At 39.5% G+C, this 27,886-nt stretch overlaps 1 protein-coding gene across 15 annotated transcripts in view; it reads left to right on the top strand.

Annotated features, from left to right (window-relative positions):
- Positions 1-25,474, top strand: part of PHF20L1 (PHD finger protein 20 like 1) — a 61,888-nt gene extending 36,414 nt beyond the window's left edge. For 9 of the 15 annotated variants that reach the window (XM_074316818.1, XM_074316816.1, XM_074316809.1 and 6 more), the window contains 12 exons: positions 39-291; positions 2,438-2,626; positions 2,896-3,102; positions 8,763-8,819; positions 10,011-10,118; positions 14,094-14,258; positions 16,075-16,256; positions 17,265-17,364; positions 18,664-18,859; positions 19,989-20,355; positions 21,599-21,764; positions 23,722-25,474. In XM_074316818.1, the coding sequence (XP_074172919.1) occupies positions 39-291; positions 2,438-2,626; positions 2,896-3,102; positions 8,763-8,819; positions 10,011-10,118; positions 14,094-14,258; positions 16,075-16,256; positions 17,265-17,364; positions 18,664-18,859; positions 19,989-20,355; positions 21,599-21,764; positions 23,722-23,864 (2,133 nt within the window). In that variant the 3' untranslated portion in view covers positions 23,865-25,474. The remainder of the gene's footprint in view (positions 1-38; positions 292-2,437; positions 2,627-2,895; positions 3,103-8,762; positions 8,820-10,010; positions 10,119-14,093; positions 14,259-16,074; positions 16,257-17,264; positions 17,365-18,663; positions 18,860-19,988; positions 20,356-21,598; positions 21,765-23,721) is intronic. The other 6 variants (XM_074316819.1, XM_074316810.1, XM_074316812.1 and 3 more) reach the window with 2 other exon arrangements.
- Positions 25,475-27,886: the final 2,412 nt, after the last annotated feature.

Genomic DNA, 27,886 nt, shown 5'->3' with positions numbered 1-27,886 from the left:
ACCAAAATAAAAATATCAATTTTTTATTATTTATTCAGGCGATTTCACCTAAACCTCAAAGTCAGAAAAAAAATGAAGCTGACATTAGCAGTTCTGCCAACACTCAGAAACCTGCACTGTTATCCTCAACTTTGTCTTCAGGGAAGGCTCGCAGCAAGAAATGCAAACATGAATCTGGAGATTCTTCTGGGTGTATAAAATCCCCTAAATCACCACTTCCCCCAGAATTAATACAAGTCGAGGATTTGACGCTTGTATCTCAGCTTTCTTCTTCAGTGATAAATAAAACTAGTGAGCACAGATTTTTAAAAAATAGTTACTTATCCTATAAGATACATAAAAACAGTTTGATTGTAGTTATGTTGTATTTTTATGAAGTTGCTTTTTAAAAATTCAAACTTAAGTGGATATGATAGCGAAGGCTTGAAACCATTTCAGGGGCAAAAACCATATACATTTCTGCCTGACTGATTGTATACAGAGACTACTGATGGTTGAGAAACCTTATCATTTAATAATGCAAATTCCACTGTAGTTGGATTCTCCTCAATTTATAATCCAAGCGCAATGAGAGGCCTGATTCATTACAAAAAAAAATCAACAAAATAAACCCAGAAAGAGATATAAAAAAGACCTTTTGTGGATATTTTTCCTCAACTCCTAAGGCTTTTCTTACAGATAGATTTATTGTTCCCGCTTTCTGTATCTCCCTGTGCAATACATTTTATTCATTCTTATTCTAGGATTGAAAGGGCAAACTTCAGTTTAATCTTACTAATGAAAGAAGAAGAATGTTTCCTTGCTCTTTTTAAAGATTTTACTGTTTCAATGCCACTAATCATTCAAGAGTTAATTTAGTCTTTTTAAAAACAGCCTTTCAATGTGGGTTTGGATATATATATATATATATGACAATATTTGTGTTGACCCTGTGTTTCTCATATTAGTTTACTATTCTAAGTTAGAAAAAGATGAAAAACAGTTACCTGGAAAAGACACTTTCATTTGGTAAAAGATCCTTTTCTTTTGCTATTTATACAACAAATGAATTAGAACCCTGATTAGTAAAGAAATGAGACACATTCATTATGAATTCTTTGTTATTCACAACAATTTCAAATGTTGATATTGAGAAGACTCTTACCAACCAAATATATTAACCTCTTCCATTCAGTTGTCATATTTTTTACCAAACCATATTTTTCAATTTTTAATTAGGTGTTGGTACCTTTTTGTTTTGGTTTTCTTTTTAATGAATGGGTAGAAAGGATCGGAACAGAGAAACGCATGTTTCCTCGTTATGGCATTTATGAAATAATGTCATTAGTCATCACAACAATCTTATATGACATTGTTACGTATTTTATTTTGAAATTGTTTTGTATTTTGGTATTATAACCACAATGTTGCAGCAATTGACTTTTACTGTTTCATTTTTTAAAATTATCACCATGTTTTTTTATTTCAATTTTTGTGAAATTTTAAATATCCAAGGTATCAACCTCTTTGACCACTCTTATTTCCTCTTTCTAAATTAATATGAATATATTGGCCTTATGTAATCCTGCCTATTCTAAGTAATCAAGTGTTTACATGCCTTGTAGAAAAAGGAAAACTATATATAGTTTATATAGCTAGATAAACTATATATATCTTATATATAGCTAGGAAAACTATATATATCTTATATAGCTAGAAGATGCTTAAATGACTCACCAAGTTAGTTATTAAAAAACAAAACAAAACACATAAGGGCAAGAACAGTGTCATTTTCTTCTAAAATCCTGAGTATTTGCCCATAATAGGTACTTAAAGTTGTTTGTGTTCAATTTTTTTTAATGAATCAGGCCCAAACATATGCTTACAAAAATCAATTTGGGGGAATGAGGGTGGGGTAAAATTACTACATTAGTTTTACTTTGGCAAGTAAAGCACTAACTCTACAATGCATGTCAGATTTTTGTCACCTATGTCCCCACCTTTTTTTTCCTTAGAGTTGCTGGAATTGTAATGTAGCAAAAGGGATATATATATATGTATATGTATATGTATATGTATATATATATATATAATTTTTTTTAAAAAATCTTTGGCTATCCAGAGACTTTTCCCAAAGGAAAAATGGCAACTAACACAATGATCTGCAATTAGAGAGTTAACTCTAGTCTGTCACTTGGGGAAAGTACCTGAAATTAATGTTCCATGTTATTTTCTTTAGGTTCTAGTAGGCTTTGATTTTTAGAGGTTTTGATTAATTCTTTTTGTGAATGAGGGCACAGTTTTTGCCTTTGATTACTTTTGGAACATGCCATTCCTTGTGGATACCTTACAACATCAGAGGGCAGTATTGAAATCATTTTTCCCATTTATCTCCCTAAATATTATAAGATCATCCCGGCATATGTCTGCTTCGTGAACATTGAAGATCTTTTTCTAGGTCCTCCACAGCCTGTGAACCCCCCTAGACCTTTCAAGCATAGTGAACGGAGAAGAAGATCTCAGCGTTTAGCCACCTTGCCCATGCCTGATGATTCTGTAGAAAAGGTTTCTCCTTCCTCTCCAGCCACTGATGGGAAAGTATTCTCCATCAGTTCTCAGAATCAGCAAGAGTCTTCAGGACCAGAGGGTAATGTATATTGATTTCCTATAGAACCAAACCATAAAAGAAGATAAAACACTTAAGAGATAAAGACTATTAAAATATTAAGAAATGTCTGCTTTTTTTCTATCTTACATCTTTTGGACTTAAAAGCACCTCATTGATTCTACAAATAGTTACTGAGTGCTTCTTCGTGCAAGGCACTGTTTAATTTAGATGACATTTTAATCCACATGGGTATTAACCGAGCCCGTTTATCTATGTTAATATTCTGTTACATTCTTTATTTTGTGTAGTGCCTGATGTTGCACATTTGTCACTTGAGAAGCTGGGACCCTGTCTCCCTCTTGACTTAAGTCGTGGTTCAGAAGTCACAGCACCACTAGTGCCAGATCCCTCTTACCATAATGAATGTCCCAGGGCAGAAAAGGAAGATACACAGATGCTTACAAATCCTCCTTCCAAAGCAATAACTGACGGAAGAGGAGCTCCAACAGCATCAGGTAAAAACTGCATTTTACAAGTAGCTGGGCTTACATTTATACGCTGTAAACATTTTGATGTATAATTAACGTTATTTTCATATGTAGTTCCTCTTCAAAAATAGTTTTATGTAACATCTGTGGGAAATAGGGCTTCTGTGTTTAAAGTTATTTTGTGCTACCATTTGTTATATTCCCTGGCCATACTTCTTACTTTGTCATTTTAGTCTACTTCTCCCTCCCTCCCTCCCTCCCTCCCTCCCTCCCTTCTTTCCTTCCTTCCTTCTTTTTTCTTTTATTTTTCAATTACAGTTGACATTCAATATTATATTAGTTTCAGGTATAAATCATAGACATTTATGTAACTTACGAAGTGGTCCCCCTGACACCATACGTAGTTAATTACAATATTATTGACCATATTTCCAATGTTGGACTTGACATTCCCATGACTGTTTTGTAACTGCCGATATGTACTTCTAATCCCTTCCCCTTTTTCACTCTGCCACCCAAAGCCTCTCCCACCTGGCAACCATCAGTTCTTTCCACCTATGAGTTTGTTTCTGTATTGTTTGTTCATTTATTTTGTTTTTTTAGATTCCACATATAAGTGAAATCATATGGTATTTGTCTTTCTCTGTCTGACTTATTTCACTTAGCTCTTATTACCCTCTAGGTCCATCTAGGTTGTCTCAAATGGTAAGATTTCATTCTTTTTCGTGGCTGAGTAATATTCCATTGTATATATGTACCACATCTTTATCCAGTTGTCTATTGATGGACACTTGGGTCTTGTTTTGTTATCCATTCAGCCACCCTATGTCTTTGATTGAAACATTTAATCCATTTACATTTAAAGTAATTATTGATAGGTATGTAGTTATTGCCATTTTATTATTTGTAGTTTTTTATCTTTGTTTTCTTCTTCTTCTTAAAGAAGTCCCTTTAACATTTCTTGCGATACTGGTTTGGTGGTGATGAACACCATTAGCTTTTCCTTGTCTGGGAAGCTCTTTATTGCCTTTGATTCTAAATGATAGCCTTCATGGGTAGAGTAATCTTGGTTGTAGGTCCTTGCTTTTCATCACTTTGAATATTTTGTGCCAACCCCTTCTGGCTTTCAAAGTTTCTGTTGAGAAGTCAGCTGACAGTTATGGAAGCTCCTTTGTAGGCAATTAACTGCTTTTCTTTTTGCTGCTTTTAAGATTCTCTCTTTGTCTTTAACCTTTGGCATTTTAATTATTATGTGTCTTAGTGTGGGCCTCTGGGTTCACTGGTGCAGACTCCCTGATCTTCTGAGCTGGGTGCTCCGTGGGTGTCCCTGGTGTGGCTTGTGTGTGCCCTCCTGTTGTAGTTGAGTGTTGATTGCTGTTGGCACATTGGGGTGGAACTGACCCTCAGGCAGATTGGCTGTGAGGACTGGTTGTGACTACAGAGGATGAGCTGTTGTGTGGGGTCTGAGCCCATGGATCGGGGTTCACTTCAGTGGGGCTCTGGTGTCTGCCCAGTCCACCCTTTAGGTGTATCGTTTGTGGAGATCATTGTGTGGTCCTCTGGTGTGGTCTTAAGCTGGCCACCGGGTATGTTGGTTCTGGGGCCTCTTGGGAGGGGCTCTGGTGCAGGCCCAGGTCAGCCCAGCCTGGGGCAACCTGGTAGGAGCTACAAAGTGATCTGTGGTTGGTAGCTGTCTCTGCTGGGCTCGGAGGCACGTGGAAGAGGCTATGCTGTGAACCGAGGCCAGCTACCACTAGGGCCAGGCTGGGGCTGCTTAGCAGGAGGTACAGGGCATGCCAAAGCCAGCTGCTGCTTGTTTGGGGTTGGTGGGCATTTCAGAGATTTTAAGGAAGTCCACAGCATGGGCTGAGGCCAGCCGCTTGTGAGTAACAGCCACTGAAAGAGGTTCAGGCTTGTGCGTGAGTTGGGTGGGGCAGGGTCTCAGGGAATGACCAGGGTGAGGCCAGTTTGGTGGAGACTCAGATTTGGCACCCGCCTGTGCCTGCTGTGTGGGTTGGAAGAGGGCTCAGTAAAGGAACAATGACGTCTAACTGCTGGCTTTGTGGGGGTGGCTCAACAAAGGAACAAAATGGAGGGGAGAGCTGCCCTTCTAGCACTCGCCCTGAAACAAGGCAGTTCAGCTCTTCCCCGCATGTCCCAGGCACCTTTTGCGCTGCTGCCCCTGCACTGGAGCTCAGAGCACGTGAGTCCATCAGCAAGTAAATCCGTGTGCAGGCCCTTGAAGAGGAGCGCCTAGGACTCCAGCCGCCCTGCCCTCCGTCTCACTCGGTCGTCATCCCCACTGATTTTCACAGGCAGAAGTTACAGGACTCCTCTTCCTGGCACTGGTAATCTGGGCTGGGGAGCCCAGTGTGTGGCTGGACACCTCGCTCCTCGTGGGCACCTCCACAGCCGAGATATCCCTCCTGATTCTTAACTGCCGCACGTGGGTATGGGTGCACCATTCCACCTCTCCGCCCCTCCTACCGGTCTCGAGGTGGCTTATTTTTATCCTTAGTTATAGGAGTTCTGTTCAGCTGGTCTTCATGTGGTTCACAAAAGTGGTTGTTCTATAATTTAGTTGTAATTTTGATGTGGTCGCGGTAGGAAGCGAGCACAGCGTTTATCTACTCTGCCATCTTGACCAGAAGTCCCCTCCTTGCTTTTCTTACATCCTATTTCTACTAGAGCTAAATATTATTACTGAGGTTTTGGTTTTGTAGCCAGAAAATGCTTAATGGGATCAATACTTAGGTTTAAGGATTTTAATAGAATTTTATATTTAAGAAACACTTAGCTTTAATTTAACTATATACCTGTATCTTAAATATAATACCATATTTTGGGGCAGAATCTCCCAAATTTAAATCTAGTTTGTTATAGCGTTATTTTGGGAGTCTAATATGTAAAATCAGCCATGCTCAATAACACATTTTTGGGATGATTTTATGATATTTATTGTAATCTGAAACTATTCAGAGGTATTTTATCAAGTTGATGTTATAACCTAACAGAATATTAATTTCTATTTCCCTTAAATAGTTACAGTGTTTTATTTGGAAATTTTATAGAATTTTAACCTCAACTAAAGAGTACATATAATGAAAAAAGGCAAATACTAATTTCCAATGCTTTTTTAGTAAATTACTAATTTGAAATTAGATGTTGAAGGAAGTCTGAATTGAGTCAGTTCTGAAATGAAGAAAAACAAAACTTTTTTGGTTTTCATCTAGTGCTCTTCAGCCTTTTTGTTGTAAAGTGCTTCTCAATTTTTTTTTCTAGAATTGTACAAAATAAAACTACAACCAGAGACTCCGTAATCTACTTCCACCCCCACACCAAATGTTCATGGTTTGTAGAGAACCTGGAGTTTCCATGGAGAGCCTCAGGGATAGCCTTGCTTTCAGCCAGAAGAGTCAGATGTTTAGTGAAGGGCCTTGAGAAAGAAACCCCTCTGCATTCCTGGGTTTTGAATTGTGTGCAAGTGGGCACAGTTCAGAGACCTACATTCCTTCCTTTAATCTATGTAGCTCCATTTGTTTTTTAACCTGTGGTTCATATTTTTGGTTTTTGTGTTGTGTTGGACTATCATGTAATATTTTGTTTGAAGTAAATGTTCCGCTAATGAAATTTAGTTTAAAAATCGCTATTTCCTAAACTAGTACTTTGGTTCCAAATTCTAGCACGTGGCAAAATAAGGGTAATGTAGTGAACTTCCTAAATTTATTCTTTTGTTGAATTCTTGAGTAGATCTATTTTGTTCTTGTATTTGGGTGTGAATGTATATAAAAATCCTGCCATTGTTTCATATATGAATGTTTATTTTAATATCCTTATTTGTGTAAAATATTCACAACCCTTTGTCAATCCCCCAGTTTTACTTTTTTTTTTTTTTTAATCAGTTAAATATAAAAGAGTGGGAAAATTGAATCTGGAACTGAAAGCACTCTGGAAATTACTATATCTGTTCTGCTCTACTGACCTGTGTCCGGAGCTGTGGTTCATAACCATTTTATTTGTCTTCCAAGTACCTGAGGGATCCCACACATTCCAGTCCATAAAGGCAGCCCACTAAGGCAGTTCCTTTCATTTGAATCAGCCTGGGTGATTCCAGCCGTGCTCCACCTTTCAGCCTGGGGAGTCAGTGTTCCAGAGAATTAGACTTACCAGGCACCAATCACCATCAAGTGTGGCTTCTGACTATATATGTCTGTCACGGAGCACTTAGGAGTCCCCTTTCTCATTGCTCGTGTTGGAAATGCTTTCTCATCTTTCAGAAAGTTGCATCCGATTTGTAGAATTCTCATGGTGCGTTATTAGTAGTCAGTGAACAGTAATTAGTAAAAGGAAGTAATACATTTGTTCAACAGTCTTAAGAATAAGGAAATTTAATTGTAGTTCTCTTTGCTCTGATGCCCCTTTCATTTTTTGTCATGGAGATTGTCACTGTTCTTACTTACCATGAAACTTACATATTAGAGCCTTATTAACATTTAATTCAAGTTGAGTGGTATTTTTATACTTTTATTGTGTTTAAGTTATGTAAAATATTTGAAGGTGATAAAATGCTAGCTTTTTTGATACTGCATTGAAGTGATTTAAAAATCAAAGAACTCATGAATGCTGATATTAAAGCATAATTTAGTAGACTGAAACTGTATTTTAAACTTACTATGGTATTTTTCTTAGATTAACCCTAGACACATGTAGGATGTTAGCATTGGGAATGGTTGAATATGAGTTGAGAAGCTTGGTTAAATGTATCTGTGTCAGCTCTACAGTTACCCAGGTGCACTATTGGTTTAAAATGTATTTTGGACTATTGGATAGTAATACTTAAATACCATTTAGGTTGAAGATTTTTTATGTGTAAACAGGCTTTGTATTTTACTTTTAGATAAAGACCAAAAGTAATTAGTAAAACAGTTTTGTTTGATTTTTATCATTACCTAACATGACATTCATGATGGAGTTCAAAGATACAAGTTTGTTTTAGGCAACAATGGTTAAGTTTTATGCAGGTTGTTGAAAACCAGTACACTTGAATATGAAGTTGAATATTTCTTTTGGATGACTTGAATAGTCTTTATGTCATTCCTGTCACAGAAGCGGAAATATTATATGGACCTACCACTCTAGTGCACGTCAACATTTGCTGCATTGCCACAGGCTGTGATGGCAGAGTAGATCTCTACTGATTGCCTAGTACATTTAACTTAACATTTGTTTTATATTTATACCCATATTTATTCTGTTTCTAGAAATGATATAGTCTCAAATTATTACCCCATCACAAAGGAGAAAGTGAAAACAAGCACTTACTATTTAACAGACACTGGTCTAAGCATTTTACATTCTTGGACTCATATAATCCTGGTAACGACACAGGGTAGATACTCCTTTGAAACACAGAGATTTAACGAATTACTCAAAGCCATACAGGTAATACATGGTGAAACCAGGCTTTTAATCGGGGTAGTCTGAAGGAACAAAAATCATCCTTAATTTATCAGTTTTTTGAAGAAATCCCACTTCTTTGTTACTAGTTCAGGCAATAAAATAATGGAGACCTTCAGGGGAAAGTGTGTCTTATGTAGAGTTTTGTGATCAATTGTAATTTAAAACATCGTTCCATACTTTTAACCCTTTCTGACTAAACTTACCATCTTTTTCCCCTAAATCTGCAGGAATATCAAAAACAGAAAAAAAAGTGAAATTGGAAGAAAAAAGCTCAACAGCATTTGGTATGAACAGAAAGTAATCATTAAGCGAAAGACTGTAGATGGCTTGGCAGTGGGAGGACATAGTCTGTCCCTTACTTTTACCTGGCTCTGCTCCTTTAGGTGTAAGCTATCGTCAGAGTATTTATTAGTGTTTCAGCTCCAGGTATAGGATTTCTTACATGCGCATCATACAGTGTTATGTGTATTTTTTTGTCAAGGGAGTCTAAAGCTTTCTCTGAGAACTTTGTATTTTTCAATATCTTTAAAATTACAGCTATTTAAAAATAAGCCGCCATTTAGTATTGTTGAGACTTAGAGAAGGAATGCTAAGATAGTATTTTCTTTTTTTCAGACTGTCTTCTTTAACCCAACTTATAACAAAGTTACTAAGTTTTCTGCTATCTTTTCTAGTTTCTGTGCTATAATAGCTAAAAGTTTTGGAATAATGGATGCTAGTCGTAAACATGCTACAGATTAGCTAACTGGAGCTTGGGTCACTGAAAGCTGGTTAAATGTGGGTGATAAATTGTAGGCTAACCCATTTGAGTTGGAATGATAGTTGAATATATGTGATGAATTAATTTAAAATAAAATATTCTAGGATACTCCTTTAAGATCTATTCATTTTCTTTAAAGTACATATGATTGGGAAAAGGGAATATTTTAAAACTTTGGGAAAAGTCAGTTTAATGAAATAAGTTTTTTTCTTTGTGTCTTTAATCTTCATTCTTGTACACACTGAGAAAGTATTGAAAGACTGAAGGAATTATTTATGGATTGATATATTTATTTTTTATTTTTCCAAAGAAAAAAGTTCAATTTTTTTTTTTAAATCTTCTAATAAATTTTCATGACATTATACATGGAAATGCTGAATCTCCTCAGTCAGGTCTTAAATCACGGAGCTTATTTCTTGCCACATGAGGAAACTGAGTTCTATTACTCATTTAAAGATGTTAACTACTGTCTGTGTTAACTTCAAGGTGTCAGGAGTTGGGATTTCTCAACACTGCTAATGAAGATCCCCTCTTATAGTCCAATAAGCTAATCAGGAATGCCAGACTCATGCCAGGAACAGTTTAATTGAATCCATCCACTCTGGGCAGGTGACTGGAATAGCTGATTAAAACATACATGCTGCTTTTAGGTTAACCACTAAGGAACAAGTCAGGATCAATCATGATTACTGAAGTACTTCCTTTTGTCATTTAGGTAAGAGAAAAGAAAAGGATAAAGAAAAGAAAGAGAAGAGAGACAAAGATCACTACAAACCAAAACAGAAGAAGAAGAAGAAAAAGAAAAAGAAATCTAAGCAGCATGGTGAGTATGTTAAAATGGTTGATTCCCACTTTTAAATTCTAAGATTCTTTCCACTTTTCTCTCTTCTTTTACCAAAATGGAGGTGGGACAAGATCCCCACATTGATGAGAACTGAGAAGTTCCTGTAGCTTTCCCTTGTCTTGCTGATTTAAAAAATATGCAACTCTGTTTTACTAATTAAGTGGTCTGTAAATTAATCTTTATAGCTGATTAGAGACTTTTCATTTCAAGCGTTAATGGTGCCCTAGATATCCTGACCAAGCACCTTCAGCATACTGAAAGATTATTCTCAATCTAGAATTTTATAGTGCCTTGAATGAACTTTCAAAAATGAGGGTAAAATAAAGGTATTTTTAGAAAACCTTGAAAAAAACAAAAACAAATGATAGCTTATTGGATAGTCAATATTCTACTCCTATACTTGAAGGCAGAAGGAAAATGATGACAGAAGGAAGGTTTGAGATGCCAAAAGAAATGACGAGCAAAGAAAATGTAAATATGTGGATAAATCTAAATATTGATTAAATAAATCAATTCGATTTGTGGGGGGAAATAAAACAAATGTTAGAGAATAAAAATATGTAATGATAGCTTATAAATTGAGATGGGCATACTTGTATATCAGTGTTTTTAAGTTAAAAACAGAAAAGATAAATAATAAACAGAAAATAAGATAAAAACAGAAAAGAAAAAAATACAAATTACAAAATATTAGAAATAAATCCATATGTATCACTAATTAAAGCTCTATAAAAGAGATTACAATAGATTTTTAAAATTCAATTACATTTCATTTTCAAGAGACAAATCTATAAGGATAGAGAGGACAGAGCAATGTTGAAAGTAAAAATATGGAAAAAAGTATGGTGAGCAAATACCAACCAAAAGGGAAGGTAAGAGTAGATCTATCTATACGTATATCAAATAAAATAGTCATTAAGGCAAAAATCATTCCTAGAGATTGGCGGTAACCAGATAATGATAAAGGTTCAGTTCACTTTATGTCTTCCTAGATATATGTTTCCTTTGAACAGTAAGCAAAGGAAAAGCAAGATATTAATAAACAGAGATGAAAATATTATATATAAAAACTTAAGAATGTAGTTAAAATGGCAGTTTTAGGAAGAATATTTTGCAGGATATGCTTACATTAGAAAGGAGGCTGAAAAATCACTAAGCTCCAGCTTAAGAGGTTAGAAAAGAACACGTCCAAAAAAAGAAGTAAATAAAAAAATATATAAGCAGAAATTAATATACCAAAAAACAAAATGCTAGAAAGAATTAAAACATGCCAAAGTTAGTTTTTTGTAAACTAATAAAATCAACAAACCTCTGGGATGACTGATTAGAAAAAGGTAACAAAGTGCACAAACACTATTAGGCATAAAGGGAACATAACTACAGATACTTCAGACATTAAAAAAAAAAAAAAATGGTAATGTAAACAGCTTTATGCCAGTGAACTTCAGATGTAAGTATGGACAATTGCCAGAAACCACACTCAGAAAGGTGAAAACCTGAATAGTCTTCAGACCTTAAAAGAAATTTAATCAATATTTTCAATATTTTAAAATCTTCCTACAAAGTGCTGGCCCAAAAAAGTTTTCCTGCCATGTTCTATCAAACATTAAAAAGGAGCAAATTATTCTAAACTTTCATAAATTATTTCATAACTGAGAAAAAGAGGAACACTCTTACAGTGAGGTGAATAGTATCCCTCTAAAATATGTGTCCAACTCTTACCGCCCCATACCTGTGAATGTGACTGTATTGGGAAAAAAGATTCTTTGCCAGTGTGATTAAGAGTGAGGTCATCTGGGACTTAGGGTGGACCCTAAAGCCAGTGACTGACTGGTACAAGAAAAAAGACAGGGAGAGTTGAGACACAGGAGACAAGCCCTGCAGAGGCATGATGGGAGAGGTGCCATCCCACAGCAAGGGACTCAGGCTGCCGGAAGCTCCAGAGGCACGGAAGGCTCTGCCCCCAGAGCCCTTGGAGGGGCATGGCCCTGTGGACACCTGGTTTGAGTTTCTGGCCTTCAGAACCGCGAGAGAATAAATTTCTGTTGTTTGAATCCACCAATGTTGTGGTCATTTGTTGGGGCAGCCCTAAGAAACTAACACAACTCCAGATTCGTTCTAGATGATATCAGTTGTTCACTTTCTTGAGGCTGCTGCATATCTTGGCTTGTGTCCCTCTGCCATCATCAGAGGCAGCAATGGCTGCTTAAATCTTTCTTATTCCACGTCACTGACACTCTTATGCCACCTGCCCTCTTTCACTTTTCGGGACCACCCAGATAACCCAGGACACTCTCCCTACTTTAAGGTCAGCTGGTTAGCAACCTTAATTCCCCTTTGCCATCTTGCAACCTAACATATATCACAGGGCAAGAGCATCTTTGGGAACCATTATTCTACTTACCACAACCACCAATTTCAAATGGATACTCAGTACACACCAGCATTGTTACTCTTGTAAACTTGCTTTCTCACTCTCTTATAAACTTGCTTTCTCACTCTCTGTCTTTCTTCAGTCTTTTCCATTCTTCCTCACCTCTTATTTATTCCCCGACTGTCTCACATGCCGTCCTTTGCTTCACACTCAGTTGAACTAGAAGCCATCAGATAAAAACTTGCTCATCTTCTACACACATCTGCGTACTTACCTGGTATATCCATCTTCTCCTCTTCTGCCTCTACTAAAATGGAGATCACTCTCTCTCTCTCTATTCTTAAAATCCTAGCACTTCTCATTCCGCTTTCCTCCCCAATTTTTAGATTTGTGTAGATGATGTGTAGGATCTCCCATCAATAAAAAGTCCTCCTCTGAGCCCACATTCCTTCTCTGATTTCTCCATCTCCCATTTACTCTTCAGCCCAGTCTCAAAGCCTCATTTTCATTACCTGGTTACTCAAGCAGAAACTTAAAAGTTGTCCTTGATGATGTCATCTCAGCCCTGCACGTCCAGTCTACAGATCACTCTACGCCGTCACCTCAGCTGCCATCATCCCAGTCCACGCTGCCAGCACCTCTTGCCTGGACTATGGCTGCAGCCTCTGAGCTGTCTCCTCACTTCCACCTGTGCCTCCCTGCACGCCTCTCCATTCCACAGCGAGAATGAGCTTTGAGAAATGGAATTGGACTTACGTCACATCCTGCTCCCCATTCCAAACTGTGAATGACTTTGTTGCATTTAGGATAAAACTTTAAAAACAAACAAATCTTTAACCTGATTTGGCTCCTGTCACTCCAGCCTCATTTCTTATCTCCCTCACTTACTGTGTTCCAACAACAGTCTTATAATTTGTCAAATGTGCCGTGTACTCTTCTACTTCTGAGCCTTCACACCCGCCTAGAATCCTACCCTTTGGTGTCTTTCCCCTCACCCAGCACCAGTATCCTGTAAGCTGCATATGGCCTCTCCCCTCTCATCCGTCTCTATGACTCATTCCAAGCTGAGGACGGAACTTTGACAGATATCTTTTCAGCATCAGTTAATTTCATTCAGAGGTTCTTTGCTGAATAATTTATTGATCAAATTATCACTATAATAATTGACATGCTAGACATCATGAGAATTTCTTTACAAATTGAAAAAAAAAAAAAGTCATTGCATGTCTTCCTACAGACATAGCTGTGATTACAATGAAGAGAAAACATAGAAATCATCGTTTTTCACTTCTGGACTACTTAACAGGAATTTACTGGTACCAATTAGAACACAGATTTCTGCTGTGTATATGCTGTCTGGGGTGTATTTCCCAGGTGTTCTTGCCAAACCGAATGTATTAGCTACACAATCATCTTGCTGTGCATGGATGAGAAGAGGAAGTGCTGGCACGGTTGTAGCCTAAAACATGTATCCTAAAACATTACGTACCCTAAAACATGACTTGCTCATTATTTGTATAGTGATTCTTCTCAACTACCTGACACTTGACTAATATTTCTTTATGTGTCTTCTATTGCAGACTATTCAGACTATGAAGACAGTTCCCTAGAATTTTTGGAAAGGTGCTCTTCTCCACTAACTCGATCTTCTGGGAGTTCTCTGGCTCTGCGAAGCATGTTTACGGAGAAAAATACAACATATCAGTACCCAAGGGCAATTTTGTCAGTTGATCTTAGTGGTGAAAGTATGTGTAACCATGTAATGCTTAAAACAAGTCTTAAGATGCTTAAATGTGAAACTGAGGATAAAACACACTTTACTGAGGGCCTATCAAAGCAGGGCACACAATTTAAAAAGTTATTCTATAAACTAACATCAAAACATCAACATCAGACATGTCAGCTACTTTTGAATTTATAGAAGTAAAATTGGCGTTATACTTACCGGAGAGATGGTATGGAGAAGCTATTAGTTTCTACCGTACACTGGTCTTCTGTAGGTGTTTTTACATATATTTTCACATTCTTCACTACCCACTTATAAAGTAGATATTGTTATCCACATTGCATAGATGAACAGGCAGAAGCTTATACGTTAAGTACCTTTTGGGGCTAGTTAGTGTGAGAATTAAAACTCAAACCAAGGTCCATCTTGACTCCAAAGACAAATGCTGTTTTTACCGAATCTGTATCTTACTGTTGGAAATGAAATGCACTTGGAATTCCCGATCACAGAAGCATCCGTCACCACTGGTCTGGCAGTGTGGTCAGAGGATTGATCTGAGTGCAGCCGGGTGCTGGGCACCCTGACACAGCCAGGGGCCACGTGGTGGCCGGAGCCTGGAGCTGGGCTCTCAACTTGTCCTGACAATGGGAGATGCCGAGGGCTCTCACCCTCCTGTGTCGTCAGTGACGGGAAGACGGGTCTTCCCATTCGAGATATAGATTCCCGTGGCCTGAAACTAGAGCTCCAGCAGAATAGAAGCCAGAGTCGGAGAATGAAGACTAAGGGATGGGGTCTTCACCGTATGTGAAACCCCAGGGAGCTCACTTCCTGTCCTCTCTGCTGAGTGCCCCACATGTAGAGACTAGGTTATGTGTTTGCTTTTCCGCTGTTATTCCCTGTGGTCTTCCAGGCCTAACTCCTCTCAATCACTTAGGAGAAAATCATAGTCTTTCCTTCACCCTAAAATAAGCACACAGCACTTTTGAGATTTTTTTAATGAAAAAAAAAAATTGGGAGGAGGAGAAGGATTAGAAAAAGTCATATCCCCCAACCCCACCCTTTTCCCATTTATAAATCCAAACCCAAAACGTGGCATTTACATCAAGTTGTATGTAGTAGTCATCCTTGTAATCTGATTTCTAGAATATACTTAACTAATTTTTAAAAGATTTTTATCAAAATGAAATTAAAAATTCATTAGGAAACACATGATCCCAGATTAATACTGGAGAAATCACTAACACAGGTCGTAGAGCCAGGCCGTCCTGATACACAGTCGGCCTTACCACCAGCTGGCTGCCTTACTCGAGCAAGTTACACATCTTACATTTCAAGTGTCTGCTGTCACACCTGGTGTGTTTTAAGTGGCAGTTGATGATACCAGTGCTGTTGAGGATGAAGTATTGATATGAGACCCTAGGCGAGCCCTTTCCCCTCTGTGAAGTGCTATTTATCTCTGGTACAAGTAATGCAACCTGTTCTCTTTACAACCTGTGGTTCTTGTGAGGACCAAAAGGGATAACATTTGTGAAAGCACTTGGAACCTATGCAGATTTAAATTGTTAATATCAACCTTAGCCATAATCTCTAAACACCGAGACGAGGGGACGCTTTGTGACTTACCTATGTATACGTTACGATGTAAAGCCTTCGTAATCACCTAAGCTTCAAAAATCATCTGTTTCTTCATCCAGAGACAAACAGTCTAGTCACGTTTGTTTGCCCTCCCTCTCTAAATAGTTAGCAGCTTATAGGCACTTCCCATAGCACCTTTCTTTCTGGAAAAGACAGAAAAATGGAAAAGTATGCTGAGTATACTTTTATGTATATTCTAGACTTAACAGATGTGGAATTCCTAGATGATTCTTCGACGGAGAGTTTGCTTCTCAGCGGGGATGAGTACAATCAGGACTTCGATTCAACCAATTTTGAGGAATCTCAGGATGAAGACGATGCTCTTAATGAAATCGTGCGATGCATTTGTGAAATGGATGAGGAGAACGGCTTCATGATCCAGGTAAGGTCTCCTTCCCGTCCAGAATCAGTCATTCCAGGTGCTCACTTAGTGCATCCGGGCTTCTGTTCTCTTTATTAACCGTCCTATTGGGGATGGAGCTTTCCAACTTACCATGTGTAAAATACCCACAGTGAGGACTGGGAAATCTCTTCATCAAAGAAGTAGACAGTTTTCATATTGGAGGATCACTCTCCCTTTGCTAGGGTGTTTCGTTTGAGGCCTTTAAGCGGAAACTTTTCAGGAGCCATTAAGATGGGCGAGCGTCCACAGTGAAGGGTCAACCATCGCAGCCCTTCTCGTCCTGATCTGGATCCCTGTTGTCACAGTCATTTATGTTACATGGTCACCCTTCAGCAGGCAGCAATGGAAACATCCAAGTTTCCCCTCTTCTGAAAGATTGCAGGAAAGCTTTGTTGAAAGGGTTAACCATTACAAACAGCCTCTCCCTGTAGAAAGAGTATCTTTAAGAAAAAAGGAAAGTATTACCCATATTTTGTGGTGACATTTGGAAGATGTGGAGACGTTAGTTACAGGAATGTAAAAATAGCAGTCTTTTTTCCTCCCCCTTTTCAGTGGTTTTCTCACACAAGGGAACTACAGATTTGTAGGCTCACCACACAGGTAGTACTTTAAGAGACTGTTGTCACAGGCACTGCGACGAACTTGCCTTTTTTAAAAAAAACTTCTGCACTTGAAAAGCTATATTTTAGAGTTTTAAGTATATAATTGCCTAGGAATCAGTGGGAAATAGATGAGGGAAATAGTTCTCTGACTTTTTTATGATTTAAATAATTTATCAAAGCACATTTTAGTGGGCACAACACAAGGAAGTTCTTGGACTAGTTGAGTGTTTCAGAAGTGAAATTCATCTTCCGCCATCGCTTGCTTTTGTTGTGTGGAGTAAAACTGAGCTGGGGGCTGAGCAGGGCATGAAGCCAGCTCACGGCAAGGAAGGGACCCGTCTGTCCCTGGTAGAGCGGTGACTGTCCGACTCCTGTCTCCCACCAGTGTGAAGAGTGCCTGTGCTGGCAGCACAGCGTGTGCATGGGCCTGCTAGAGGACAGCATCCCAGAGCAGTACATCTGCTACGTCTGCCGAGACCCCCCTGGTAAGACTCCATCGCTGGGGGCTGCCCGGTGCCCGCATGTCCTGTTAGGGATTCCACAGGGTGTCGCTTGCACTCGGCCTCCATAGTGACATTTTCAAGTGGTGTTCACCGTTCCAGTTTTATTTTCCGTATTACTTACTTAGGTGAAGAAACATGACCGTAAATTTGTCAACATAATTACTACTTTACTGGGAGGGCAGAGTTACGGCGTTTCCATGGAGAAACACTCGCCGCTTAGTATGCTCCTATGTGCTGATTGCTCAGGTTTATGCGTGGCTATTTGAATGGAACCGTACTCCGAACTTATACGCCTCCTGACATAGTTTCATAAAAGTTTCTGATAGTGCTGTGTATCCAACTAATTTTACAGCAGATGGGATCTCAGATTATCACATATGACCCCGTTATTTCACTGACGAGACAACTAGGACACAGAAAGTTGAATGCTTTGTGAATAGCACTAGATGTGGCAGAACAGGGATGAAAACCTGCGCCTTTTGACTCCCAGTTCGTTGAGCTTTCCACTTAGTGCCCTCCGCCACGCTGGAGGCTGTTAGCGTAGCACTGTTCTCTATGTTGTGTACAGTTTCCGCTTCTGAGGCTGAAAACAACTAGATATTCTCAAATAAAAGGCTAATGAATTATCCCCACGTTAATCAAAAAAGTAACATTAAGAAGCAGGAGAACTATTCAGACTTGTATGAATGTCGACATTTGTTCACTCATTCATTCATTCAGCAGCATTTATTGGCTGCCTTTTGTTTGCCGCATTGGTAAGAGGTAAGATGATTGAGTCTAACCACGCCTTTCACTATCTCATAGTATAGTAGGGACACAGACACAGCAGCAGCTAATCATGGTGGGATAGAATTACTGTTGGTAATGAAGACAGAATCATAAAGGATTCTGTGAGATCTCAGACGTGGGGAGGGGTCCTACTCACTTAACTAGAACTCGTGTTTCATCCAGTTCAGAATGAAGGTCCGTGAGAGAAACAAGCTCCTCTGTCTAAGTTTCTCTCCAGACCTCTCAGCCTTATTAGAAGACAGATGACAGATACCTAGAAAATGGAAAGCAGTACACTCAGGTTCCCTTCGCAGTTGTCAGCTGCCACTGAACACACGCTGAGTGCAGTCCATTCTCCTTAGCGGGCAGGAAATCCTCAAAATGCTGCTTTGCTCTTTTTGAATTTGTTTTTTGTACCATGCTTCACCTTGCTTGCTAAGTGATGTTAGTAGCGGTTGAAAGTAAAGCTGAACAAGTGGAATCCTTTGTGACTAGTGTCAACTTCATCTACAGGTCAGAGGTGGAGTGCAAAATACCGTTATGATAAGGATTGGTTGAATAATGGGAAAATGTGCGGGTTGTCATTTTTAAAGGAAAATTATTCTCATCTCAATGCCAAAAAGATAGTTTCCACACATCACCTGCTCGCAGATGTCTGTGGTGTTACGAAAGTCCTGCACGGCCTACAGCTGAAGATTGGCATACTCAAGTAAGTGAGGGTGCCCCGGGAGGGTCGTGCCGAGTGTCAGTTCTAATTCAGACAAATCATTCGGCCTTTTGAAGGTTCAGATGAGCAGTCTGGAAGACATAATCGTTATTTGAGTACATTTTAAATTACAAAAAAAGAAAAGATTAGTCACTGTTTGGATGAGTAGCTGCTTCATGCCTATTGTCCAGGAATAGGTAAGCATGGTTGAAGGTAGACACAGCAGCTGGGATTTCAACAAGTGTCAGCCCCTGTCCCACTGCTTTGTGTGCTCACAACTTGCACAGCATTAAGTACCTTTGCTGCAGTGAACCCTGTGTTTTATGTCCTGGAATGCTGTCAAGATGCAACAGATTCAATAGCCAATTTTTCAGTCACCTTAAGGTTGACTTTGAAGGGAGTTGGTCATGTCCGTTCCTCTGCTGTGCACCCCAGACAACTGTACCGTCAAAACTCAGGCTGGAGCCTCCCTAAACAATGTGGCAGAATGTTCTTGACTTTCTTATTCCTGGCTAGAATTCTTATTTAAAAAACACACAAAAGACATATTTGTATAAAAACAGGATGAATCACTGGTTACTCACAAGATTTTCTTCATTCTGGCTTCCTTGCCTGGGCCAGAAACGTCCTTTCTCCTGCTCTGTCCACATCCTGGGGCCTCCCACACTGACGAGAGCACAGAGCGCGCCTGCGCCCTGTAATTCCCGACTGCTCTGCAGGCCACGCCGCCTCCCCTTGCTGGTGCTGTCTGCTACGTGCCAGGAATTTGTGCTTTCATATGATATTTTATTGAGTGCTGGAATAAGCCTGAAAAGTAGATCTTACCTGTTTGACAGGTGGGTAGCCAAAGATAGAGGTTATGTCACTTGTCCGAGCTCCTCAGTGGCACAGCAGGACTCCACGCATCAGACTTTTGGACTAGGAAGCCAGCTTGCTTTCTGCTGTGCCTTTTACCGTGTGAAGGATTTTAGTATTTTCTAAGATGTTGAATTCTTAGGGGTCCAAAAGATCAAATTTATAATTTCAGAAACAGAGGGTTAACTGTGTAATTTTGAATTCTGAAATTTATTATGGTATTAAACTTGTTGCTGGATTTGTTTTCTGAATTGCTGTTCTCCAATTTTGTTTTAAGGAATAAACATCATCCTGACCTTCATCTCTGGGCTTGTTCTGGGAAGAGAAAAGACCAAGACCAAGTAACTGCTGGGGTAGAGAAAAAAATAACAGTGCAAGACACGGTTAATCTGGAAGAAAAGAAATATCATGTACAAAACCATAAAGAACCACCTCGTTGGCCCCTAAAAATGGAAGGAACTTATATAACAAGTGAGCACAGCTACCAGAAACCACAAAGTTTTGGTCAAGACTGCAGATCTCTTGCAGAACCTGGGAGCTCAGATGATGATGATGTTAGCAGTTTTGAAGAAGAACAAGAATTCCACATGAAAGAGAAAAGCCGTTTACAATACACGGTGAAAGAGGATGGAATGCCTGAAAAGGTATAACTCATTCATTTGTCTTCTTGGAAAATGGGATAGACCAGCAAAGGAAAATTTTATAAAATAACACATGCTGTGAGATTTCACTCACATTTTCCAAGTTCTTGAGTATCTTGTTAGGGTACAAACATTGTTTGTTTCCTCGTAAGAAAACACTGGCTACTTGGATATTTAATTATTTCCTAATTCAGAATTGTAGTAATTCAGTAAACTTGTGCCCTAACAAAAATTTAAATTTTGTAAACACACCTAACTAGATACCTCCAAAAAATATGAGCCACATTGTATTTGAAATGAAAATTGTGTGAGAACATCAAAGTGCATATAGGTGCCTATACATTTTAATATAATTTGTCTTTTTTATGTGTTGTAGACAAAAGGTGGCACTTCAGTCGTCTTTAAAATATTAGCATATTTGTATATACATATCAGTCCTATTACATAGTCAGCTGAATTCATACAGCTGTGTGTGCATTGAAAATTTATACACTTCCTATACATTGGGCTTGTCTTAGATGTGTTGTATTTTCACTTTTTTTTTTTTAAATTAAGTTTCAATTAGCAATGCCTTTAAAATTAGCTCTTTATTTTTCTGGCTTCCTTTATCAAGTAACCACTATAAATACTTAACTGAATTTGGAAAGCTTGTATTTCATAAAACTTGTGGTAAATTATGTTGTCAAATTAATATCCCTTTTATGAAATTGGTTATTTCTGAGTTCACATTTGGTGTGTGTGTGTTAAACAGTTTTCACTTTTTAAAAGATTTTTTTGCTTTTCTCTCGCCTCATTGATTTAACTGCCCCATAAAGTCCAGTCTACAGTTAATTGGACTTTATACTGGTCTTTGCTGACTTTCTTGATTTTTTTCTGTTACTGCTTTTTGCCTTCATTCTCCTTATTTCACCAGCTTTGGTTAATTGAAGGTATGGTCAGTCCAAATTAGCTGGGCATTCTAATGAAGGCTATAATTAGTGACTCCTCTGTTTTGCATGTTTTCTTCAGTGCCTTTGGCCATGTGTAGCAGTTTGCCGCTGGGCATTATAGAGACGCAAGGTGGGCATGCCTGCTCTCAAGGGCTGTCAGATGTAATTTGATTATGTGCCAGCCGTCCTTTAAAAATACTCGGAGTCAGGTTGGATTTCACTGATCCTTGCAGGTGATGAGGTTTGTAATCTTTTTTTTTTTTTTATGATAGTACATTTCATCCAACTCTCTGTTTTTTTCCAATGGTCTTTTGGAGAAGAAGCCAGCTGAAAAGAACACAGTATTTGTTTATAATGATAAGAAAGGCACAGAAGACCCGGGAGACGCACACCTTCAGTGGCAGCTCAATCTCCTCACGCACATAGAGAACGTGCAGAATGAAGTCGCCAGCAGGATGGACCTAATAGAAAAAGAAGTTGATGGTAATTTAAGAAAGAACTACAGTACAACCACTGTAGTGTGTAAAGTGTGTGTGTGTGATTATGCAGAAGTCATTTAAGGATTTTAAATCGTGGGGTGGAAAGCGCAGACGCGCCCCTCCTGATGGAGCTTTGCCGCTCCCTTTACATGGACTTCAGTCAGCTGGCATTTGGGGTCCGTTCCGCTCAAGACAACATGACTGAATATTATGTCAGATTATTTTTTAAGGTGGATGTTTATTAACTACTGCCCCTCTGCCCAGCACAGTATAGAGCACTTAGGAGCTATTTACTCGCTTCATTGAACTGTGTGTTCTTTGGAAGTCTGCATAAGAATGTTAAGCGTATTTGAAATATGGGGGAAAACATTTTTGCTTTCACTTTGGTCACTATTTGTTAGGTGCAATTAATAACAACAAAAAGCTTATATAAGGTTAGGTACGTTAAACCTTACATTTGCATACAAATTTCCAAATAGTTTTTTTAAAAATATATATTTTTAACTCTATCACACAGGAGCCCTGAGGAGTAAACAGGGAAGATATTATCCCCATTTTATAGTAGTTGAGAAAAGAGTAACTTAGGTTACCCTCTTCCTAACCCAGTGTATTTCCTGTGCTTTCTGACTCCTTTTTCCCCCCACCTTCATAGATTGCATTCTCCCTTCCACCCACTTTTTTTTTAATTTGCAAAAGGATGTGATACATTTGCCCTATGCTGAGTTAGAGCTTCTGCTGCTTTATTTTCCCCTGAGAAACGAGGAAATGGACACCCATTTCAGAAGCATCTTCTATTTGGTGATACTAACTATAGAGTTAGTTTAATGTTTTGAGTAGATGTGTGAAGCAAAAAAAGGCAGCTTGACAGTATCTCCTATTATTAATAAAAAGTGTAGAATGCAAATTAATTGCATTCTGCCTAGACTTCAGTGTGTTTGCATGTTTTCTTTTAAAAGTAATGATAAAATAGCAGAATTGAAAAGGACACTGAGAAATTGCCATGTCCTTTCCTTTATTAAGAATGAGCTTTTGGATTTAAAATAAAAATGGTTAGAGTAGCTAAGTTTCACTTAATATGAAGTAGAGATAATTTAAGCCTAAATTAATAGAAACCTTGAGTAGGCACAGGAAGCTGTTGGTTCATATTCCAGAAGAGACTAAAGGGAGACATTCAAAATGAAGTTAGTTTATATCTACAAGGTGTGATCAAAAGATATGGTGAATGTTTAAATTTAAAAAATGTATTACAGTACAAGACACATTGCCATTAATCACCCTCAAAAGATTTTCCCTCACTTGGAACACACTTATCCCATCATCCTTGCCACTTTATGAAGCAGTTCTGGAAGTCCTCTTTCATGAGTGTTTTCGTCCTCCATCATGACAACGCTCCGTGCCACACATTGCTTCTGGTACAGCAATTTCTGTCAAATAAAAACATTATGGTGTGTCCTCACCTACCTTATTCACCGGATATGGCACCGTGCGACTTCTGGCTCTTCCTCAAAGTTAAAATGACCATGAAAAGAAAACGTTTTGAATTGATTCAGGACATTAAGCCATCCACGACAGCGCAACTACAGATACTCAGAAAAGAGGACTTCCAGAACTGCTTCAGAAAGTGGCAGGAACAATAGGATAAGTGTGTTAGAAGTGAGGGGGAGTATTTTGAGGGGAATTAATGGCAGTGTGTCTTTTACTGTAATAAGCTTTTTTTATTTAAACATTCACTGTATCGTGTGTGTGAGTGCGTATATATATATGAAAAAATTATCTACAATAATAGCAGATTAACGTTACCAAAGGGAACTAGATCTCTTGTGGATGCTAAACCTCTCAGACACGGCTTGTGTATATTGGCCTCCTAGGGAAAGGGAAGTGAACTCCGTCTCCATGACTTCTCCAACCTGATGAGTATACTATTGTTTTGCCATTTAAATTTGTTCTCTTCTCTCATTTAGTTCTGGAAAGCTGGCTTGATTTCACAGGGGAATTGGAGCCACCTGACCCTCTCACAAGACTGCCCCAACTCAAACGCCACATCAAACAGCTTCTGATTGACATGGGCAAAGTACAACAGATAGCAACTCTTTGTTCTGTATGACAGCAGTGAAAACCTGCATAAAAGAATGTGGCTCTCCTCAGTCCAGGAATTTTTATTATCCACGTGACTGCTAAGTGGATAGTTCAAAAGCTTAGTGATGTTTGGTCATTTATTGATTTGTGACATCAATAAGAGAGCACCTTGAAAGGAAAAATGAACAACTTTATCAAGGAAGCTAAAATGAAAACTTTGTGAGTAAGCTACAAATGATAACGTGCTATATGCCAAGGATGAGCAAATGTAGAATCTAATGTAGACGAAGGGAATTCAACTGGCGTGATTTTTTAATGAAAGCTCGAGATACCTGTAGAAAGAAATATGGTGTATTTATATAGTTTCTAGTAAAAAAATCCACGTTTATAAACCAGCATTTGGCCAAAAACAAAATGGTAGGGGGAATCTACATTCTGGAAAGTTCTTTAAGGTTGCTATAAAAACTGTCTTTGCAGTTGCTGCAGCTGCATGGAAGGTTGGGGTATTTAAACTTGCATAGGATCATGAGCTGTTTCTTAGGTGACGAATGTCGTTAATCAGAAAACTGAGAGCAGAAGTCTCACTTCTGGGGAAAACAATTGTGGAATTTTTACTTCATTATGAATCTATTTTAAAAACAAACACCAAATAATTGGAATTTATTGCAGGCATTAAAGCTCATTGAAAACAAAATGGGTTACAGAACGGTCAGTGTGCCAAATGATGATGATACTGCTGGAAAGAGAATTTTAAATGCCGTGGGAGTCTCCCACCCCAAGTCTTACGTAATGCCATCAGTCCATCAGAAACATGTATGTCGCATATGCTATATATATAATATATATGGTTGAATTGCAGTATTCAGGCTTCAACGTACCATTTGATCCTGAGTATGCTTGGTGTTTGCCTTCAGAAAATGTACATAATCTCGGCTGGGATGAGGAGTGACAAAGCTATCAAAACGATTTGTGGCTGTGGATTTTTTTAAACTGCTGGTAGTAGAATACTGGAAAATCTTCATTTCTGAAGATGAATTTTATTTTTTAAAAAAAGTACATGCGCACTCAAAACTTTTAGCTTTGGTCACAAATGGACAAATTCTGAAACCAAAGGCAACTAAGTTGCTGTGTTAGCTCTTGCTGGATTTCGAGCCCAGGTCGTCCTGTCCGCAGTGCCCAGTGCCCCACGCGTAGGTCTGCGCAAGTGTGGATGCTTGTTTGAAACAGACGCTCAACGTCCATATGTACATAATCTACACATATTTATATCTACACATATCTAGTTTTATTACTATAGACTATAAGAATTGGTGGTTAACATGAAATGTTACCTTTTAACAGACTTTTTAAAAATTACAAATGTATGTACAGGTTTTGAAACTTTTTTAAAAAGGGGAAAAAGACTGTTAAGAGGAGGCTATCTGATGACATATAACACTTGAATATTTTATGCCTCGTTCTGTTTATCAGTTCTAGCAGTCTGTATAAATGCATTTTAGAACTGATAAACAGTAAACTTGAATTTATCTTTGATAAGAATACATGCCACTGTACATTCAGATATTATTTAAATTTGCAAACACACTGTTCTATATGTAAGGTACTGTATGTAAAACTTTATTAAAACTATTCCACATATCTTAAATTTTCAGCTTGCCTTTTTGCGGCCTTATATTTTGATGTAAAGATGATGACAAGTATGTGCTAAATAGTCATTAGAAATTTTTCTTGCCTTTTGAGATTCTCCAACTTGACAAATGTGCCAAAGATCAACCAACATAGAATACAGTCATGTGTATTTACTTGTGATACATTAACCTTGTCAAAGATCTTACTGAGAAATGAAAAGCTTTAGTAGAGGTGATATTATGGGGTAGTTGCTTAAATTTGCATATTAAAGTAAATAGTGCCTGTGTTCCATGTGTGGAGTAAATTTGCTAATGCCTGTATTTCAAGATTAATACTACATTCATTTGTCTTTTAAAATAAGAGCTCTAATGACACCTGGCTGGGGATGTGCTCCTGGTTCCTGCAAGTTGGGGTGGGGTTTTAGGCTCCCCACCAGGCCGCTCCTGGCCGGAAGGGTTGGGGGTTCAGCATTATTGCTCCCCATGTGGCCCCCACTGACTCCACTGGGAGATGGCTTTGCTACTGTTGGGCAGTGGTAAGGTCCTGCCTCCCTGCTAGGCCTCCTCTGACAGCAACCCCCATGGGAAGGGGAGAGCACCCCTTATTTCCACTGATTGAGGGTCCCCACATGGTCTCCACTGACCCCACAGAGAGAAGGGAGCTCATAACTGCCCAGCAAAAGTGAAGGTCCTGGCTCCTCATGTGGCCTTCTCTGTCACTACCATGGCATGGGGCTTGGGGCGCCTTCTTATAGCCTGGCAAAGGTGGGATTCTGGGCTCCCCAGTTTCCCTTTGCAGGCACAGTGGGGGTGGAGCCACAGTTTTTTCTGTGACATGTGGTGGAATAGAGCAATTGTCTAAAAGTTTTCTGTCTTGCCAGGCTGCCTCTTTCCTGGACCCTTAGCTCAAGAGACTTTTCTTGGGGCTTTTTTTTGGGGGGGAGGACGGTGGGTCTGAGCTTATTGGAATTTCTAAATTGCTGCCTCTCCAACACCTAATCTGAGCCATATGAGGCAAAATGAACTCCAGGGACTTATTACCATGTTTCTCCTCTAGTCCTGAGGTTGCTCGCTGGCTGTTCTTCTGTCCACCTTTCATTGGCTTCTTCTGTCTGTTTTATATAAAACATCCAGAGTTTTGAGCTGTGCTTGGCAGCGGGGATAGGGAAAAGTATGTCTTCCCCCTTTTGGGAAGCAGAGGTCAAGTACCAGGAATTTCCAGTATTACTCTGGCAACCCAAGAGGAGGGATGTGGCTTCGGGTCACTGTGGGAATGGGGGCAGCCACCTGGCTGGGTTGGGGATGGACGCCTGCTAAGAGATTCTCTGTGGTAGGCGACAGCTGATGTTTGTTCTGAAGCAGTTTCCTCCTCTGTGTTTCCAATTACTTCCCATATCTAGAGAAGAAAGAAGATGAAAGAGAAGGTTATGCGGTTATATTTGGGGCCAGGGAGCGTGGGAGAGGGTGCAGGGCTAGTGATGAAGAGGAGTGGTGGAGGCAGGAGCCAGGAACAGGATGGTGGAGAGCAGGCCACGGCATTGCCACCTGGAACTACCACTGAAGCTCGTGTGGCCCCCAGCTCAGTGGCAGTATGGTGAGAGTGGCCAAAAGCAGCTGAGTCATTGTGACAAGGAGGTTTCATGGGGCGGAGGCAGAGCTCTGGCGTGGCTCTCTCTAAGCTCCCCGCTTTGCTGCTTGGGTGGAGAGAAGGGCCTCTTGCTCTTTGTACTGATCCTGAAGGAAGCGGGGCAGTTCTGGCCCACTGCGCGCTCTCACCCTCTCAGACGTCTGAGCGTCGCCCCTTGCCCAGGTGGGGTCTGGCATGGAGTCAGCGCACGGTCTGCCGCTCCCCTCTCTCATAGCACTCTTCACTCCAGGGATAGGAAGTACAGCGTCCCCGGAGCGCCACACCCAGTGTTTGACCCTAAGTCCAGCACCCCCAAAGTACCAAACCCAGTAGAGCAGGGGCCCCCTGGCCCGGGCCAGGAGGTACTGATTCCACTCTGTTGCTTCCCAGGACCCTGGCCAGAGGATGCTCAGGACACACGCCAACCTGTGCAAGCTTTGTGCACACATTTTGGGGTGGGGAGAAGCTTGGGAGTGAGGTTTGTGGTAAACCTCTAACCCTAGGGAGTGTTTTCTAAAACTCATCAGCTTGAGAACACCTGGAAATGGAGACACGATGGGCTGCACACGGCTGTCCTTATTCATGATTATAGTGAAGCGATGCTGCTGGCTCTCCATAGCGTGGGTGGAACGTGGCCCATGTAATGGGGTGGCAGTGGGTTGGGGGGGGTCCTCCTCTTGTGTCTTCTTTTCCAGCAAAGGCCAACACATCTCACATCATCTTTGCCTGAAATCTAAGTCTCATTCTTAGTTACGCCCCTTCCTCGCGCCAGCTAAGTGGTCTCCACGAGCCCCC

Source organism: Rhinolophus sinicus, linkage group LG12, assembly GCF_036562045.2.
Source record: "Rhinolophus sinicus isolate RSC01 linkage group LG12, ASM3656204v1, whole genome shotgun sequence".
NCBI classification, from domain to species: Eukaryota; Metazoa; Chordata; class Mammalia; order Chiroptera; family Rhinolophidae; genus Rhinolophus; species Rhinolophus sinicus.
This window is presented reverse-complemented; position numbering and strand designations above follow the sequence as displayed.